Here is a 20,120-nt window from a genome sequence, read left to right as displayed (position 1 = left end):
TTTGGGTCCTTCTACACTCCCCTTAAAAAAGCTACTGAAAATGGACTTTGAACATGCTTTGAGAACTCTTGTTACAAGCATCTGGAAAATACTAACTTCAAGGGGCAGGCAGAGAGCCTGAAAATTTCTTCCCTGCAAAAGTTCTAAGCATTTCATCAAATGGTCAGGAAGCAACATATGCTTTAGCACCAGTACTGTACTGTTTTGTAAAAGAACGGAAGGGATGCAAAGAACCCTCTTCTTGAGACAAACCACCATTTCAGCATATGCCCTGGAAGAAGACATACTTGCTGAAGGGCATCAGAAATCCAATCGGGCAATGAGTAATGATACATGTGGTGAGGGAGGAACACAGAATTTTTGCAGCCAGACAAGCTCCCGTCAGAGCCTGTCCCATCTCCGAGACCGAAGCCACCCAAGCAGCACCTCCCACCACACGCGGGGCACGGCTGGCAGAGGGGCAGAGCCCGGGAGATCGCTGTGCCCGCTCCCGGCGCTGCTCCTCGTTCCCATCGCAGAACAAAAACATTCCAGCACGGCCAGCGCACGAGGCTGCAGGAACGCCACACAACAAAGGGCGGCTGAGCCACGGTGATGGATGCTGCTGTCACTCGCGCAGTCACCCGAGGCTCGCCAGGCACGGAGTCATCCATCAGCGCCGTGTACGCCCTCCGCAGGGCATGCAGCCCCCCGCCCCGGCACAGCCCCCCCGACTCTGCACCCAACGCTTGGAGAAGCATCCTCCACTCTGCCCTTCTAAAATCTGGGGAGCACTGGCTTATTATGATAACTTTGCCCACGACCTAGGCACTGTCTTTTCTGTGCACCTATGCAGTGCAGCCCTCTCCTAGAAGGACAAACAATTTCTGGTTTTATTTCATCCCACTTAAGTCTTTGCTAGGATACAGGATGCCTTCCTTTTATGATTGGCCTGGGAAAGGACACCAACAACACTGTTCTTGGCAGCACAACTGCATCTTTTAGAAACTTATGGAAAAGGGCATCTCCTGTTATATATCCCCAGGAAGAATGTTATTCCCTTGCATTAGCAGTTTGCTTGATGTAAAAATGGCCAAGTGAAACTGATGCAAAGGCTGTAAATTACTCAACAAGACCACCCCAAGAGATTTGCTGGAGAGCTCTGTGAGAGTGGAAATTAACCCACACAGAGTTCAATACGTGTATTAAACACATACAAAACTTAAGGTATCAATAAACAGAAAGACTTTCCACAGAGACAGAGAACACCAGGTACTGTTAGTAGCATTTTAGGAGACAGGAAATAATGCCTAGTAGTGAGAATGTGCAGCATAAGCCATGCAAAAAAAAAAAAAAAAAAAAAAAAAAAAAAAAAAAAAAAGATGAGGGTAAAAGAAGCAGGCAGGTAAAGCCCATTGTGCTGCACAGACTTCATGCACTAGCCCCATACATGGAGAAATGCAGCAGAAGCAACTTTGGAATTCATGGAAACTTTTCATGGAAGGTCTCCAATATCTGTTGCAGGTTGGTTGTAATCACTTGTATTTTTAAAACAATATATACCAAACTGGTATTTGAACCTCTACTCAAAGTGTAAGATTTATGATCTGTGACAAATTTATTAATATGTATTTGCTGTTTTCCTTATAATTTTTGGATAAAGAAAAAGAACTGAACTGGTTAAAATTGCTCTGGAAAATAATTGTGTCTGTTAAATTATATGATGTCATGTGTAATTTATCTTACAGAAGGAATTACAAACTGAGGAGAGAGAAGGCACCAAGGTCACTCACCAACAAATCCCATCTTCCTGCATGGAATTCCCAATTAAAAATGCAGTCAAAACCAAAATCTAACCAAACCATAATTCTGTTGGTTTACATGACAAATCCTTGCAACCACTCATGGCTAAACCAATTCTTTAATACTTATTGTGAATTTATGCACTTAATCACAATTCATGTCATCTGGGCAAAAGAATTTCCATCGCAAACTACCCATTACCATTTCTGAAATATTTCTACATTATTAGCTGTCCCTCCTTACTAGAGATTATAAATTATTAATTTTTTTTTCAATTCCTCTTCATAATTGCCCATCATCTTGTCATCTTAGCTACTCTATCATCCTTTAGCCCTCCCCCGTATTTTCGTGCTTTCTTGCTCCTTGCGCAGTGAAGAACCCCAAAACGTACACTGAATTCCTAATTGCCTTCTGGAAAGGCTGAACCTGCAACCCTTGATTTATGAAGCTGTTACTCTGTCTCTTGGGAGCTCTGTTTGAGATGCTGTAGATGGAGGCAGCACAAAGATACTGTGTCCTCATGCATGTAAAGCATCTGCTCGTCCCTGAAGCTTCATTCCCACTCAGGGCATGCAGCCAGTGCCAAGCTAAAAATACAGTGGAAGCATGAGCCTTATTCCTGCAGGTACCAAAGCTGAAGAGCTGGAGATTGTCAGCTTCAATAAAGCTGTCAGCACAGAAAGCCAATGATAAAGGGACCAAAAAATAGGCCCACCATATAAAAGACAGGTAGGCCACCCAAAATTTTAAAAAGGCTGTAACCTACATTTTCTCTTATTGTAGTAGAATCTAATCTGTTCTCTTTATCAAATCAAATTATTCAAACAGCAGTTTTATCAAACTGCAAAAATTAAATTACAAGGTCAGAGCTTTAAGCTGCCCCTGAGGTACCATTTTGGATATTAATCTTTTCTTTTAATGTATTATTTTATAGAATCGGAGAGCAGCCTTTGAACACTTTCAAATACTTTGAACATCTGACCTTCAAAAGCACTTTGGCTATTTGCCAGAACACCACTCTTCCCAATAACAAATCATACTGGCCACACATAACCTAGCATTATCTCATTAACGTGTTTAAAAATGGTTTGGAAACAAATTTACATCACTATACATGAATTCTTGAACTTTTCTTTAAAGCTAATCTGATTAGGTGATAAGATCAGATGTGTAAACAAACCTACTTTCTGTTTTCAAAGAGAAATAACTATTTTTCTGTAATTATTTTCTGTTAAAATACTCAGCATACAATAATACACATAGTTTGTTGCCTGAAAACTAAAAAACCCCAACAAAACAACAATTTAAAGTTAGCATATTTTAATAGAAATCACACTATTTTTCTTTTATATTGCATTCCCATAGAGTACTTAATTTCTGGGGCAAAACTAAACATCTGTAAATAAAAATATTTGGAACCCTTAGCATCTGCACTTTTCTTCCAGGAGCATCTAAAGACATAATCTTAACCTTTTCCCCAAACCACATTATTTGAATTGGGCTCGTAGAGAGGGCAGCACAGGATGAGAAGAAAACCTATCAGAAAGTTCATATCAGAGAAAACATAGCAGAGTTCTGATCCTGAATAAGAAAATGTAGCTTTAAACAATAGTTTTTGAAACACCTGTTAACAGAGCTCTCAGTGTGCCTGAGCTTATCGAATACTGTCAGAAAACAGAAAATCAGCTCTGCAAAATAATTACCATAATCAAAATTTGAAATACATATATTTATGTCCTTTTCACATTCCACATTTGTATTGATTCTCTGGAGTCTTGATGAATTAAGTCAGCCATTCCAAAAGTAAACATACAAAGTAAATAAACAAACAAACACTGCCCTCTCAGTATGTGTACATTATTAACAATTTTAATTATAAAAGCTTTCAGAAAACAAAGCACATCTGCCTGCAGATTCAGAGTGAGTCAGAAAATAAAACGCAAACACTGGTTTCTCCAGCATGATGTAAATATCTGAAGAAACATAATTCTTCTACATGTTGTCCATAAAAAGAACGTTAGGTTTCAGGATCAAAAGGTCAGTAAACAAACCAAACAAAAATCTAATAAAGAGCTAACATTTTCAACTGATATTAAAAATAAACCATCCACTAAAATTAAAATTCAGCCTTTGAAATGGGACTTGAACTCTTTATGCATACTCTGCCCTGCTGACCCTTGCTAAAGGGTATAAGTCAATATGAAATACTCACAAATGGAGAGAGGATGATGGATTTTCTGCCAAATAACCCTAAGCAAAAGTAACACTGTTAGCTGGGGAGCCTGCTTTGATTTCTTTTGCCAAGTGATGAATTAAGAGAACTTCCTAGCATACATGAGGTTTTGCTGTTTGCAGTTTTTTTAGCCCCTGGTTCTTTTCTTCTTATAAATAAAAACAATACAACCAGTAGACAGCAAGAGAACAAAAGGAACTGGTTCTTATGTGTTGGGAGTTTTAAAACTAGGTAAGATTGCTAACTTGGGGAGGGAAGGGAAAACAAACAGAAGTTGCAATGTCATCAGTTTCTACTCAGTAGAATGGTATTTTATTCATCATTAACTGGGCAGTGCCTCTTCATTTCTGAATGAATGACAGATCCTACCTATCTGTTTTTACCTCTGGGTAACTATCCTGAGACTGAGAATAATGGATAGCCCTTAACAGTTGTACACCCCATTTAGTTTATGAATATCACTGCCAGATGAAGGAGTTGTGTTAATCTCTAACATGTTGCAGAAGAGGTCAGCACACAGGACATTAAAATACCATGTCAGCTTGTAAGGAAATTCCTGATGCATGTTTAAGTACTGGCAGCTGCCATGGCTCTGCAAGAGCCCAGTTACCTTAAAGTTCCTGTTATAGCACTGCTTGTCATCTCCCCATTTGTTTTGGCAAGACAGTTTTTGCCCCCAAGAAAGTTCATAAACTGAAAGAACACATCGGGAAGAATGAGGTTAGATGTGCAGGCATAGAGGCTTAAATTACTTGCTTAAGGCCAGAAAGCCAGTCAGGGATGGAGGTGGGAATAAAATGTATGGCTCCTGTCAGGCACTGCAGTGCCACAGCCACGTGACAGACCAGGAGATCTGCATCAGAGACTGTGTGCTGCCAGTGGCAAGCGATGGACTTGGCAGCTTTGCCTCCTTGTCTTTCCCTGGGCCAGAAAGAGGAGAAAGGACAGGCTTTCTCACGGTACCAGCTCCTCAGGAGCCAGCCAGCTCTAGTCACCAGCCAGGCAGAAGGAACACTCAACACCACCCTTCCTGCCTCCCCATCATCATTGAAGCACACTCCCCAGGCATACAATCCCATCCCAAACACGATCTCACTGCATCTCCGTTCTACTCTGAAAACCCCTGAGAAGAGAAGAGAACATGGATTCCTCAAATAAGCCACACGTGTCCAGCTCTCCACTTGTGTGTGACCCAGCCAGCTCAGTTGTGGTGTGACATTTCACTTAGCACACAAATGCCCCTGCAAGCTCCTAGTCTGTGAGAAAACCATTTCATTCCTTTCCTAGTGAGGCACAGAGCAGCATCCATACACCTGGAAACAATAAAAACTCTGCTGAAAATAACTGTGATAAGGCCACGCTATCTCCTAAATATTTTCTATCATGTAACCATTAAAATTTCTTTCTTCATACTGAAATCATCCATTAATTCAAAATTCTCTAAATGTACAAATTAAAATGCCTGGTCTGTCACATGACATCTGGCCTGAGAGCAGTGGTAACTTCTGGTCAGATAGGAGGAGAGGCAGTCAAATAAACAGCTTTGCTATCCTGGCAGGGTTAACTTCTTGAGTAGAAGATAATGTCACCATTAATTACATAAACTCTAAAAGAGAAGGAAAGACAGAGCGAGCTGCTACACTAGGGAACAAGTATCAGAACTTGCAAAGGAAATGCAAACAAATTACAAGGGTCTTCAGCCCCACAAATTAAAACACAGAAGCTAATGATGTGAGGTTACTGTAATATATTTAAAACGGAATTAAAAACCCAAGCAAGAGCTGAATGCACTGCTCTTAATAAAGTGTGAACCAGAGTTTTCTGAATCCTGGAAGAAGAAGAAAAACACAAACAACAACGCTTTTATCAACATCTTGAATAAGTTCCTTTTCTTTTGCTGCCTTGTGCCTGAAAAATATCAAAACCTATCTCCAAGTAATGGAGGGAAGTCTGAGTGACTTCTACAGGCTTGATGGTTTTCTAACAAATTTTTAGGAAGGAAATAACTTAAATAACTTTAAAAAATTGAAATAAGTAAGAAATATAACCTTTGACTACCGAAGGGAGGCTATGCCAGATTAAAAGCTTTCTCCAGTGATGAAAATATGACATCTCATCAATGATGAGGAATAAAAGAACTTGCTACAGCAATACATAGGGGTAACCAGGCTAGAAGAACATTACTACCTGATTAAGGGGAGAATAGGCAGCCACCACATGAGAGCCGTGGGACAGGAGAGAGGACCAGCCCCAGGGCTCCCATTTACTATTTGTTAAACCACGTCAGCAGAAAGACTGAGGAACACTGATGGAGTTTATTGGCAATAGCAAAGCTTGAAAACGTTATCACACAGGAAAAAGTTCTGTGGGTTTATGGAGATGAGAAAGAGTATAAAAGCTATTAGTAAAGAGTTACTGCCATTGAAGAAAAATGACAAAAATCTGACCTACAATTTGGGAACTTCATACTTGCAAAAATCAGGGAGGAGTCTGGGAGCCTAGCAGTACTAAGTCAATCACAGTCATGCATAGAAAATGTGTGCTTGAATTAGAGACAGTATTATTAAAAATTATCACTTGAGAAAGACAGGACTAACCTGTAACACAGTATTATAAAAAAAAAAAAAAAAAGAACAAATGAGTCCAAATAGGCCATGGCAAGAGTTAAAAATCCTAGCTGGTTTCAAACTGGAGCTAAGTCAGTTTATGAAGGAGATCACTTGATATGCTTGTCAGATAACGCAGAAAACTCAGCTAAATGGCCGATGATTTATAATCACGTTATTTCTGTAAACTGCCCCTCACAATTCTGGATATAAACAGCATATTTGGGAACAAACATTTACAAATATGCTTTGTAGCAAGGAAAGACAAAGTGAATTTCCAACATATTTTTTAGATTTTTTTTTTTAGGGAAGAAGGTAAAATCTCACTACAAGACAGTCATAATTTAGGAGGTTTTGTCTTCAAAATAGCACCATCTCTCCTGACTGGGCAAAACATCACTTTTTTATGCCAAGAGTAGTATTGGTTAGACATAATTCAATGGCTCATGATTAATACCAACTTTCAGTTTTGACTTCAGCTTTGCATAATTTCTACAATTTCAAATTAATTCAGCTCTGAAATACAGTGACATATGATACTGAAGTCAATGCTAGAATGCTTCCTTGCACACAAAAACATTCAGGACAGCTCTCTTCTACTCAATCTTTCTTCTGAAAAGCTTTATATTGCATTATATGCTAAAGAGCAGAAGAAAAAAATTATAGAAATCTGCAGTGACGAGGTGGAGTCAGAACTTTCTCAAGGACTCTGAACACACAAAAATGTAAGAAAGGTTTGATTCTCATTTCACATAGTAATTCATAAATTATTTCAAGACTGTTGTAAGCACTTTCTGCAACAGAAATAGTAATTTAAATCATTGTTACCCGACTTCCAGTTGCAGCAAGCTATAAGCAAGCATGATTTGCACCCAGATTATTTGTGACAAGGCAGTAAGTAAACTCAGCTTTCAGGAACTCTGACTTCATGCCAGTGAAGAAAAACACATTGTATTACATTTTGTCTCTGAAGACTTTCCTGCTGACTGGTAAGAAAATTTGCTAAGATTTTAAAAGCACGAAGGAGGAGATGATTTTTTTTTGTTCCCACTTTAAAACAAGTGAAAGAAATGGAATTTACTTTTACCTCAGCAGCTGTGAGGAAAGTCATAAAAAGGGCAGCCTGGATGTGAATGGCACCGCCACTCACAAGCGAATGGCACAAACTCCAGCAGTAATGGTGCCTTACTTTGCAGTTTGTGGTACCATTGAGACTTGTATTATTAAACCATGACTTTAGGAGCCTCATAGCAATACCAACCACCCCAGTATCACCTTCCTTCCCCCCGCCCCTCTGTCACAGTTGTGCCCGGCACAGCTGCCTGAGCAGCTGCACTACGAATGGGGTCAGAGAAAATACTGTAAAGTTCTGAACATCCTTTTCCTAGTTTGTAGTACACACAGATCAGAGTAGACAAGTAACACCTCCACTGATGATGTTCTCAACCACCCCGTACCATGAAACCTTAGCCTTGCTTTAACACTTTAACAAGAACAGTCACATTGTTCAGATAGCAAAACAATGGAATGCAATCATACTAAATTTGGGTTTTTTTGCGAAAGTAAGAGTCAGAGAAGAAGTCAGAGATTAAATAATGCAAGCTAGAAAGACGCTGGGCAGATTCTTAAAAATTAAAGCTTTCTGGAGGGTCACTGCATGGAATCCCCTTCTAATGGTATCAAGCAAAAAATATTAAAAATAAATCCTTGAACTTGACATTTAAATGTAATAATATCACATTACTAGTGGTGCCAAAAGAAGTTTAGCCAAAGTATTTGGGCTTTATTTCCTTTTTTGGAAAAAGAGTACACTAAAAAATGGACTGAATTGTCTTATGACATTAAAAAAAATCTACTGAAGATTATTGACTTAGTGTACTAAACACATACAATTTTTATAAGGTGCTTTATAAACTTGTTAAACAATGTCTGTTCTGAGAGTATGTAAAATGTATAGCCTTCGAAATAAAGCTTTGTACTGAAGAGATACTTAGAACAGCTAGCATCATTAGCTTACCCTAACCAACTGAATACCAACACAATAAAAAGAGTCAATTACTCAGATTATAAAAATTTACTGTGTCTACAAATTCTTTCCAATTACATCAAGTGTACCAAGTAAAGAAAGAAACAGAAAGTGAACTTTTCTTAAATCAGCAACAGTTTGCAGTAATTCCCCTCTTGTCACCTGATAAAACACACCAGGACAAAGTTGCCAGCACAGTATGCTCTCAGCATTGAATGTGACATGCGTATTGGGAGCGGCAAAGAAAGCGATTGACAAACATAGTCCAAACCTGCAAAGCAAACTTGAGAAGAACTTTGCTTTAGGATTACAAGGATCTACTTATGCTTCACTTGTCTTTTGATTTACAATAACCCCTCTCTTAAACTGAAACATGAAGGGATTAAAGAAATTGATACGGTAATCTGTTGTGTAGTGCACTTATTTCTTGTCGGAGTCCAGGGCATCTCTCTGATCACCCTGGAGGGTCTGGGACCCGAGCAGGAGGTTTGGAACCTGTACAGGATGGGTTTGGAGTCTGTACAGGGGGGTTGGAGACCTTGGCACAGAGCCCAGGAGGAATTACAAGTCTCAAGAATGTGAAGTGAGTAGTAGTTAGTTTATCACAGGGTGAAAAAGTAGAATTTGGGGTTTTTTAGAATGGAGGCTGAAGAGCCAAGATGGAGGAATCAGGGTGTAGACCTGTTCTTCCTTCTTGTTCTTGCCCTCCATCTTCTGCAGTGCTGGGTCACAAGGGATCGGTTTAGAGTAGAGATGACATGGTTAGCCTAGGTGATAGGTATTGGTAATTAATTGTAAATAGAGAATAAGTTGTGGACAATGGTTGGGTCAGAGGAATGGTACAAAAGGGTTGAGACCACCTGACCAGAGGGAGTCGCCACGAGTTCCCTGCCGCAGCAGGAACCTTGGCAGAACACTGAAAGAACTGTGAGATAAGAAAGAATAAACAGCCTTGGAAAACCTGAGATGGCAACTCCTGACTCTTCTGCTTCTGACATGAGGTGTTTCAGAGGGCAAAAGACATTTTACCACCGAATCTTGGGGATAAGAACCCGAGAATTTCTGCCAGCTCAGGAGAGCCCCGAGTTCAGAGAGGCACAAAACCTACAGTTCCAGGGACACAGCAGCTGTGGTGATGGGTACATTCATTGTGCCACAGCGTGGGTGCTCCCCATGCAGGAGCCGCCTGCAGCCACCCTCAGTGGGCCACCCTTGCTTGAGCAGGGCCAGGGGCAATCTGCAGGGAAGCACTAAAAGGCTGAGAGGACAAACAAGTGCAAACCAGCCAGTGGCAGCTGCAGCATTGCACTTAAAAGTTCAGTAGCAAAACTGATACCAAGAACTCAAAATTAGAGCAAAAAGGCTGAGTTATCAGTACATAGCAACAAGGCTCAGGAAAGAGAGAAATGAAAAGATGAGCTGTAAGGCTTACGCTAAAAACCTAATGCAGGCCTGTGATTCACTTGGATACCCGAAAATGAAGGAGGGAATGCCTTCAGTTAGAGAGAGTTCATAACAGGATTCAGTGGTTAAATTTCATCTATATTTTTTGTAAAGCAGACTGTCTACATCACTGTTACCTGACACTACTCAAAAGGCACAGCACGATGCCATTCCAGCTGAAAAGCAAGCAATGCAGGGTAGAGAGAGAAAGTAAGGTTTCAAAAAATAAATTTTAAAAGAGCACTATGAGAGGGTTTCTTTTTTTTTCTTGCCTTGGCTGTGGCACATGGTCACACAAGCAACTGGATCTACACAACAGATTGGTTTCTCACTGCTGGCTGTCCCAGTTCACCCTCTCCTGCACCAGCTCTGGTGTTTTTGTGACTCTGGGCTGAACTGCTTCTGTGTTAAGTCAGCAGAAAACTAAGCCAACAAAAAGGGCAATAGGTTTCTGCTGGGATGTCATGCAAAAACAGTTGAGCACAGGCTGAGAAAGGAGACAGGCTTAGCTGCCCTGGCAATGCAGGCTCGGTCTGGTCAGCTGGAGCATCCACAGTAGCTTTTCTGGCACTTGAAAGCTCCAAATGAGGCTTTCATACTATAAATATTTATTTCAGCAAAACACCATCTTATGTGGCAGTATCTCATCTTCCCCTGTCACACAAAGCTGTTTGCCCAGACACTGTCTGTTGAGGGGGAAGGAAAGGGGTTTTTTTGTTGTTGTTCTCAGTCGAGACCAAGTCTCGGGCTCAGCTTGTCACGTGGCTCTGTGAACAGGTGTGCTGCTGGAACAGAGGGGTTGCAAAGGACTGGGAACAAGCAGCTGGAGGAAGGAGGGTGTTTAGACCAGGACAGAGAGTTTAAAAAGTCTGTGTAAAACTGTGCTGCAAACTCAGGCCATGCTATTCTCCTTAGTACTGTCCACACACTTAACAGGAAATTCTGCTCTAAAATAAATATGGTGTAAGAAAAAAAAAAAAAAAAAAAAAACCCCCACAAACAAACAAAAAAAACACACCAAAAAACAACAACCAACAACAACAACAAAAACCCACCAAAAAAAACCCCCCCAAAAAAAACCACAAACCACTAAATATATAAAACAAATATATTAATTATATATATTTTATATCCTCATCCCATCTCACAGTAAATAATGTATGTACATTAAGATATTTATTCTACTATTCAGGAAAGTAATTTAATTGCAGAATATGTCACAGATTTCTTGTGCTTCTGCTTTGGATGCAGCTGAGAGTAATCTCATTGCCTGTGGTCCCTAAAATGTCTCTCCCAGCCACATGATTCTGTAAGATACCTTACTCTATTCCTAGCACCTTTTGAATTCTTTCCTGAGCTTATGCAACTAACCTACATGGCAGAACTGCACTGTAATTGCTCATACAAGATTTAATGGGTGTCAGATCGAATGCACAAGAACACTCACAAAAGGGAAATGTGGAACAGTGAAAACTTTTACTTTTAGCAGGAGTAAATAAACATACTCAGCTACTTACTTAACTGCAGCATAGCAGTCCTGCATCCTGTCTGAATTAACTACAGGATCAGCTTTCCCTTTGGAATTTCAATGGCCACAGGGCTGAGGCAAACTCCACAGTGAGCAGGAATGCAGTGGAGTTTCTTGCTTGTTTTGCTGTGCAGATTCACAAGGCACTGGGCCCTCCATCTCTATGGATGTCACCTCAGTGTGGATTGGTGCACACTTTGTAGCTGTCATTTTAGACTTGAGTTGTGTAGGGCAGGATATGACAGTATTTAATACAGTGGGTGCTACATGTAGTCTCTACCCATGTGCTCTGACTAGTTACCAGAAAAAATGTATTTTTTTAAACCATAAAGCTTATGGTAATTACAACCATTAGAACAAATATTTACACTTTTGACTACCTGCAAAGTTTATTTATGTAGGCCACTCCATGAACTATTGCTTTTAAAAATCTAACAAAGACTACAAACCATGCTGAAGTTCCTGGCTCTGCAGAGCAAAGGCAGTCTTATTCTGAAGCCAGTTTCATGGGGATTTGTGTTCTGTGGAATAAAATCTGAACAAGAGTCTTTAGCTGGCAGCACACAAAGGTTTTCCTATATTGAAGCTACGCTGCTTTGTCTCCCAACAGAGAAACTGGAGCCAAAGACAAACAAAGCAGAAAAGAGAGTTAAAGACAAACAGGTGGATAAGACTGAAAAAAACACAAGAAATGCAAGGATATGCTCTCTGTGCCTGAGGGATGCACTCAATGGAAAGGAATCCAAATCTAAGGCAATACAGTTTGGGCTCCGAAATCTGGATCAAGATTCAAGACTGTTGCCAACATACTTTCATTCAGTCGATACACAACTGACTCCTCACTTGAAAAGGTTGCACACTGCAGAAACAAAGTCACTTCACACGGCTTATGAAAAATGTTAGCTACTCTCAATTCTTTTGCTCTTCATTCCACAAAGCCATGTAACAACAAACATGGCCCAATGAAACAGGAATTCAACTATCATTAAATAAATGTATTCAGAATGCAAAATGCGCTTCTTTGAATGGCTGTTTTGGTAATAGAGTGAAATAAACACCTTTAAGCTGTACAACACTGTAAAAACCAATCCTTTTCTGTAGGTAGGTATGACATAAGCATATACATACAGGTTTCTCTACTAGTTTAAGAGTGCTAGCATAAGAAACCTCATGTTTCACATTGCTGCATCTTTTCAAGAGCGTTGTCCCACAGGTACTCAAACTTCAGCTTCAGGATTAATGTAATCCAACCTGACTGTTCAGGACTCAGAAGAGAATGGCTGCAGCAGTGCAAAGGCATCACTACTGCAAAGCTGCAACACCCCTTTTAATTAATTCTAAGGTTTAAGCACTAAAAATATTTTTTTTAAAAGCTAGTTTTTTGTTCAGCCGCAAATTTATTTTGCCTGCAACTGTAAGCTCTGTGAGTCTATTGTTGCTTGTGCAGGCTGAATTCCTAACATTAAAAGAGTCTGCCCACTCAAATGTTTTCACAGGAACATAAGGGCCTCATGGTGAGGTTTGACAATGCAGCTGAATGGCTCACAGCCACCAAAATGAGGCAGTATTAATCTTTCTTCTACCACCTTGCCTCTGCTAGTCCTCTGCACTGGCTCAGGGACATCTGACCTCTGATTTGGCTGAGTTTACTGAACTGGTAGAGAAATAATTCATCAGGAAAAAAGAATGGTTTCTGTTGGTTTATCAAGTGAGGCCAGATGAATATTGATAGAAAGAACAACAGGACACCTCTTTCAATGCAATCCAGTCATCTGACTAGTTCAGCCACCTTGTGGAGTGAATAGGCCACTTGTAAGTCAAACATGGTGACAAGACCATGGTGACAGGACTTGAGACAAAAGGCAGGGTAAGAGAATAAGTGCTTTTGGCTTATTACACATTCATTTTTAGATTATTTTATACTGCTATTAATAATAAAGTAGCATTCTTACCTTTAATTGCTGTTTTTTCCATTCATTTGCATCACCGCCAATTTACTAACAGATCATTAAGACAATAAACTGAATATTTACTTACCTACAAATCCTTTCTCTCCAACTAATTTAAGAGCAATTTTATCTGCCAAAACAGAAGAATTTCCATGTGCAATGTTAGCAAAAGGTCCAGCGTGAACAAATACTGGTGTTCCCTGTATGATAAAAAAAATATATGTAAGTAATTCAATGTATAGAAATCATGGTTTAATCCCAGCCAGCAACTAAGCCTCACACAGCTGATTACTCCCTCCTCTATCAGTGGGATGGGGGAGCAAATCAGAAGGGTTAAAGACAACTGAGATAAAGACAATTTAATAGATAAAGAAAAGACTGCACACACACGAGCAAAGCAAAACAAGGAATTCATTCCTGCTTCCCATGGGCAGGCAGATGATCAGCCCAGGAAAGCAGGGCTCTGACATGTGTAATGGTTACTTGGGAAGACAAATGCCATCACTCCAAACGTCCCCCTTTCCCTCTTTTTCCTGAAGTGCTATTAGACAATTTAGGGGTTCTAAGTACATCTCAAGTGCTTGAGACCTCATTCACCTGCTTCCTTCCTGGAGAGGTAATAAACAGTAGTGCAAACCCACACAACTTCCTCACCCCACCCTGTACTAGTTCATGTTCCGTATTTCCATAGCTCCAGTACTGTGGTGTGCTATTCTGGCACATGTCCTACAACAAGCACTAAATGCAGCACTGCAGATACACAAGTGAGAGCCCAGCTCTGGCCCTACTCCTGTGTGCTCCTGTTTTCCTCACTGGCTGCAACAGCCATTGCTATGCAGGCAGAGGAGCCAGCAGAAGGAAAGGAGAAATTTGAAAATAAGCATCCTCAGAAAGAGTTAGGTTTAGGTGAGATTACATTATCTGCTATTTTTTCTCAAAAACAGAATACACAATAAGACAGAAGAATGTCACTCAAGCTGTTTTACTACAAAATACTTTGGCAAACAGATGCCCATTGTTGTGTTCGTGCGTGTAAAATGCAGTTGGTTAAACAAAAGGTAAGCAGACAATTTCACATTATTTCCATCAATGTTCTTCTCCCATTCTGTACTAGGAGCTACTGCCAACCCTCAAAATTTCAGGGAACCTATCAGGCAACCCTTTTTCAAGTTTTGACCAGAAACACCAGTTAAGGAGGACAAGGTTCCATGGATCAGCTGCAAGACACATCTAATAGTCCCCTGAACCACAGCTTGGAAAGTATTAACCATAAAATACTAGTTGGTTCTTCCTCCTCCTCTCCCCCAGCCACCAGTGTCTTAAGGAAACAACCTACATAGGAAAATCTCTATTCCACTACTGTAATGTAAGTGTTGTTCTACAGAAAACAAGGACCTTTTAGTAATGATGACTAGAAGTCATATACAAAAACAATTTATCAACAAAAAGCACTTCTTCTTGTTGCTTCTTTTAGAAGTAATAACATATAATTAGTTGTTTTGCTCAGAGGAAAGACAAGTAACTGTTTAGCCACTGCCACATGCACACACATGGGTGGGGGCTATTTTCCAGGAACAACACAATTAAGCTACAACTCAGATGACTCTGCCTCGTACATGTCAGAGTAGAAACAGGAGCCAAAAAAGTAAATGAAGGAGAAATCATGACCTGTAACAAAAGAACTGATGTAGATCTCTATAATCATAACATAATGCTTACTTAGGGTTAGCTTTTTTTCTTGTTTTCTATCTGCTAATGGACACATACTACAATACCAACTGAGATTCTACACAGGTACGCAAAAACTTAACATGAACTAAATATGCCTTCAAAGCTTCTTATTTGGGGATCAGACGAATAGGTGCTATGCCAAATATGTTATCTATATCCCAAAGAGCTTGAAACATACAAAATTGAATGCAAGCAACTTTCACAAAACTAAGTTGAAGCTTCTACTTGAATCCAACCTGTATGCCTCTGGCATTCAAATAAGTAGGACCACAAATTTTCAGCTACCAGACTCAGATTCGTAAGATTTGTTCAATTTGTCTTTTATTACTCAGACTAATTTTACTCCTTCAATCCCTAATTTCTTGGGAGAAATCACAGAGCTGGTCTTATCAGAGCCCAGAACACACACTGGGCAGATGTGATGCACGGACCCATGGCCAGTGACTGGGCAGCCCAGCACACACTGCAGCAGCAGCTATGCAAAGAGTGGTGCCAGAAGGGTCCTCTCCTACATTCCCTGGCTACTGTGTTTCCAAGAGTTTGTCCACACGAGTAGGAAGAGAATATGGACTGTGGGATCCAAAATCCAGAATACTGGAAATCAAGAGGCTCCCATGACTAACTTGAAACCCAAACATCCTACTAAATCACTGGCATAGACAGATGCTCCCCTGGAGCTCTAAAATCCACCAGAAGGAAAGCAAGAGCAATTGGAATGTTTTTTTTTTTACAAGAGCAATCCTGGAAGAAAAGTAAAGTCTAGGTAGTGAAGAGACTGAACTCCAGCAGGACCTTGGGAGCCTCAGGCACACCTTGGAACAGGGACAATAATGTCTTCCCAGGCCAGCTTTAGTGACTGTGCCAGTCCATCTGTCCCACTTATTTTTGCTACGCTCTTAACAAACTATATGGAGAACTGAACAGTGGCACAGGGATGCATTCTGCTGACTGTTTTCAGTACAGAAAATTTTATTGTCCAAGTTTCAGTAAAAGAAAATAAACCCAGCATGTCAATAAATATCTGAAGTTATCTGGCCACTAGAAGGATGTTTATAATACTTATTACCATCCTTCTCTCATCTTTACTATGAGTGGCACTTCAAAAGTAACACAACAAACCACCCCAGAGCAGCCAGTCTGCAACTACAAAGGGTTGTCCCATAGAGCAGCTGCTCTGCTACGCGTGGTATAAATAAATGCTAAACATTAAGGGATCAGTCGACAAGAGAACAAATCTGTCATGAGAAACATGGATAAACACTATGAAATCATTATGCACATTCCAAACAAAGTAATCTCAATTCTACAGCACTGGATATAAGTAAGCTCCACTGAAGTCTGCAGTTACTGCAGATGGAGTGCCCTGTGTCTCCCATTTTCAGATTTTTACTGTCATTCCTGCATTTAAAACACAGTCCATCACTAACACTTTCAGGCAGAATTTCTGGTGTCAGAGTAGCAGGACTGTGATGGAAAGCAACCCACTAAGACACCTCTTTAAAAACCAGCAAATTAAAACACATCAATTCACATATGAAAAAAAGCACTGACATGAGTTGCCAGTCCTGTTCCACGCATGACTGACATTTGGTCATTTTTGATTTATGACTTTCTAAGCCTCCTCTCCAGTGCATGCAAACATCCATATAAAGTTGGTGCAAATCTACTGAGCATGCTGTTCTCCCTTTTCACAGGCCCTTAGAAACAACTTCTCAGACTTCCATGGCTTAACACAATTCCCATCTACAGGCTCGTGGCCAGATCACAGAGGAGTGCAGCTGCACTGGCTTCTTCTATCTGGCTGCTATCTCTGCAATGGCTCCTTCCAGTCACTGCTACCCACAGACACTAGGACTGACAAATTACGCTAAATCCACTGTCAGTCACCCAGATCACCTGCTCTCCCCCATCCAGCAGTCTTTTTGCCATTCCCCAAAGTGATCTAGAAGACTTGCTTTGGTGAACAGTTTCATCCCTAATTGCCAGACAGGCCCATGGCACATTCTGAGCTGTACTTATATTCTCTGTAATCATATAATTCTGTTTTTTCACCACCTATGTGCTGTAGGATTATTTCTAATTTTACTGTTTTCAAACTGTGGTGTTGTTGCCAAAGGTCCTTACACTTTTATGAAGAATTTGTTCTCCCCACAGGGATTAGAATTATGTTGCCCAATTACTACTGGTAACTTCTTTGGCAACTTAAGATGCTAACTTTTGGGTGCTACTTATTAAGTTTATTTCAAGTGTAACATAGGCTTCAGCTGTCCTCATTTCTGATTTGCAATTCACACATTCATCAGAAAGATGGCATTACCTATAGCAGAAGAAATACTATCACTCTACTACCACAGGGTATACTAGGATTAGTTTGGCTTAAAATCTATCATGCTAGAGGGCTCTAAACTCACAAGTGTATCACTAGAGTACATTCAAGTGTCAGGGCACAACATCCTCCCTGTTCCCCTCCTTTCTCTTTTTCTCTTTTTCTCTTTTTCTATTTTAAACTGAAGATATTAAAAGTACCACCTCTTACAGTTATTCAGATGAAGAATTAAGAATAATGAAGAGAGCTCAGGAGCAGCAACAGCACAGGCAGTAATAGAGTAGGCCATTGCATCCCCAGGAGGGCCAACCCTGTCCTGGGGGCAATAGGCACAGCATGGCCAGCCGGGCAAGGGAGGGGATTGTCCTGCTCTGCTCTGCAGTGGGGTGGCCTCACCTCCAGTGCTGGAGGCAATTTTGGGTGCTATGGTGTAAAAAAAAGACATTGAGCCATTAGAGAGTGTCCAAAGCAGGGCAATGTGGTGAAAAGCCTGGAGGGGAAGCCGTTTAGAGGAGTGGCTGAGGTCATTGGGTCTGTTCAGCCTGAGGAGACTGAGAGGAGACCTCACTGCAGTTACAACTCCCTCACGAGGGGAAGAGCCAGGGCAGGCACTGATCTCTGCTCTGTGCTGACCAATGACAGGGCCCAAGGGAATGGCCTGAAGCTGTGTCAGGGAGGTTTGGGGTGAATAACAGGAAAGGCTTCCTCATGCAGAGGGTGGCTGGGTACTGGAACAGGCTCCCCAGGGAAGTGGTCACAGCACCAAGCCTGACAGAGCTCAGGAGGTGTTTGGACAATGCTCTCAGGCACTGGGTGTGACTCTTGGGGATGGTGCTGTGCAGGGCCAGCAGCTGGACTTGGTGATCCTTGGGTGTCACTTCCAACTCAGTAGGTTCTTTGATTCTACATGAGAGCAACGACACAGGCTTTCAAAAGGGCATCAGCCAAAGCGCAGCACTCTCTTGGAAAATATTTAGGTAAACTGGGGATCTCCATTCTTGGATAGGTGACTCATGTTAGCCTGCAGGCCAGCAAGTATTCAAAGGGTGACAAAAATTCATCTTTAAGACTCAAAGTGGAGTGAGCTGGTTTAGGTTGTTATTTCAAAAAATAATTGTGAGAAGAATTTAGGGGGAAAATGTATCTTTGGCTAATGTGGTCAGGGTCCCGCTAACAAGCAATTGTGTTTGATGGAAGTTAGCAGACGTTTAAGCCATAGCATAGATTAGACTAGAAAAGAATACCACATAAAAGGCAGGAATTTTATTGCATAGAAATGTGAATATAAAGAAATGCAGGGAAAAAAAAATAAATGCATGCAAGTCCCAGAACCAAATGCCTATCAGTCAAAAGAACCTCTTCTGACATTTATAATTTTCTTTCAGAACTCTGCAACAAAACCACAGTACTTTCCAACAGATATGCAAAGTGCAAACAGAGTGACTAAACAGCCAGAATCAAAGCTATTGTCACTGGTGTTTAACACATACAATGTTACCCAAGTGGTGATTAGGATAATGAGTTCTGGCCGTGACATTCTTATCCTATGTGACCTCCAGTTTCTGCTATTGGATTTAATACTAAAATTATCACACACACACACATACATTCTTCATACAGCCACATGAAAGAACAGGTTTTCTTTGCAGGGGAAAATAATTAAGATGGCTATAACAAAATAACATGGACTTAAATTCTGTTTTTCTAATATTCCCCAAGACTAAGAAGCTGTCCCTGTCCAAACACAAAAGCAAAAAAGTAGTTATCACTTCAACATGCTGTAGAAAACGAGACATTTTTATCATCTGGTGATTGCACTGGAATCTATCTGCATTCTTCAACTTTTCACCATATCAAGAATCATTGTGAAGTATCCCAGCTATGTAATTGCATGATCAGCACAATATGGAATCTGAAAGTTGGAGAAGGGCAGGCATCTTAAGCCATACTTACCTCTAATGTCTGCATTAGCGTGGGCTTAATTGCATCTTTCATCAAAACTGCCAAAGCACCAGTTACTCCCTAAAAGACAAGAGTCCACATTTTAAGGAAGTCAACTCTAAGGTGCAACATTTCCAAGTTACATTTCTAGTTAAAAAACCCTTACAGTTCAAAGCAGTGTTACAATGATGAATAAAGAAATTATTTAGCTATTACCTCAAGACTTCTAAAATTCTGTATTTACAGTGTGTCAAAAACAAAAATTATTTTATTCCAAATACACTTAAAAGCCAACAGGTGACTTCTATGTCCTATTTCATGTAGAGATCAGAAACAGAATTAAGCGATCGGCATGAGGATGTTCAAGTAAAGATGAAGTGCCAAAGGTCACTGAGATCTAAGGAAGCAAGATGGCAACAGCTTGCTCAAACTGCCTAAAGAAATGACAGATGTATTTCTCTTTTATGACAGAATCAACAGCATAAATCAATAGCTAGCAACAACCAAAAATGGTATTTTTCAAGACTTGTACAAATATATACACAACAGATACAG

The 20,120-nt window shown here is 40.5% G+C and overlaps 1 protein-coding gene across 3 annotated transcripts in view; it reads right to left on the bottom strand.

The window, feature by feature from the left end:
• Positions 1-20,120, bottom strand: part of MTHFD1L (methylenetetrahydrofolate dehydrogenase (NADP+ dependent) 1 like) — a 144,647-nt gene that overhangs the window by 72,482 nt on the left and 52,045 nt on the right. For all 3 annotated transcript variants that reach the window (XM_063390103.1, XM_063390104.1, XM_063390105.1), the window contains 2 exons: positions 19,578-19,646; positions 13,656-13,767 (listed from right to left, as the gene is read on the bottom strand). In XM_063390103.1, coding sequence (XP_063246173.1) covers positions 13,656-13,767; positions 19,578-19,646 — 181 coding nt within the window. The remainder of the gene's footprint in view (positions 1-13,655; positions 13,768-19,577; positions 19,647-20,120) is intronic.

The sequence above is a fragment of the Prinia subflava genome, chromosome 2 (assembly GCF_021018805.1).
Source record: "Prinia subflava isolate CZ2003 ecotype Zambia chromosome 2, Cam_Psub_1.2, whole genome shotgun sequence".
NCBI classification, from domain to species: Eukaryota; Metazoa; Chordata; class Aves; order Passeriformes; family Cisticolidae; genus Prinia; species Prinia subflava.
The sequence above is the reverse complement of the archived record's forward strand: the minus strand, read 5'-3'. Positions and strand labels throughout refer to the sequence as shown.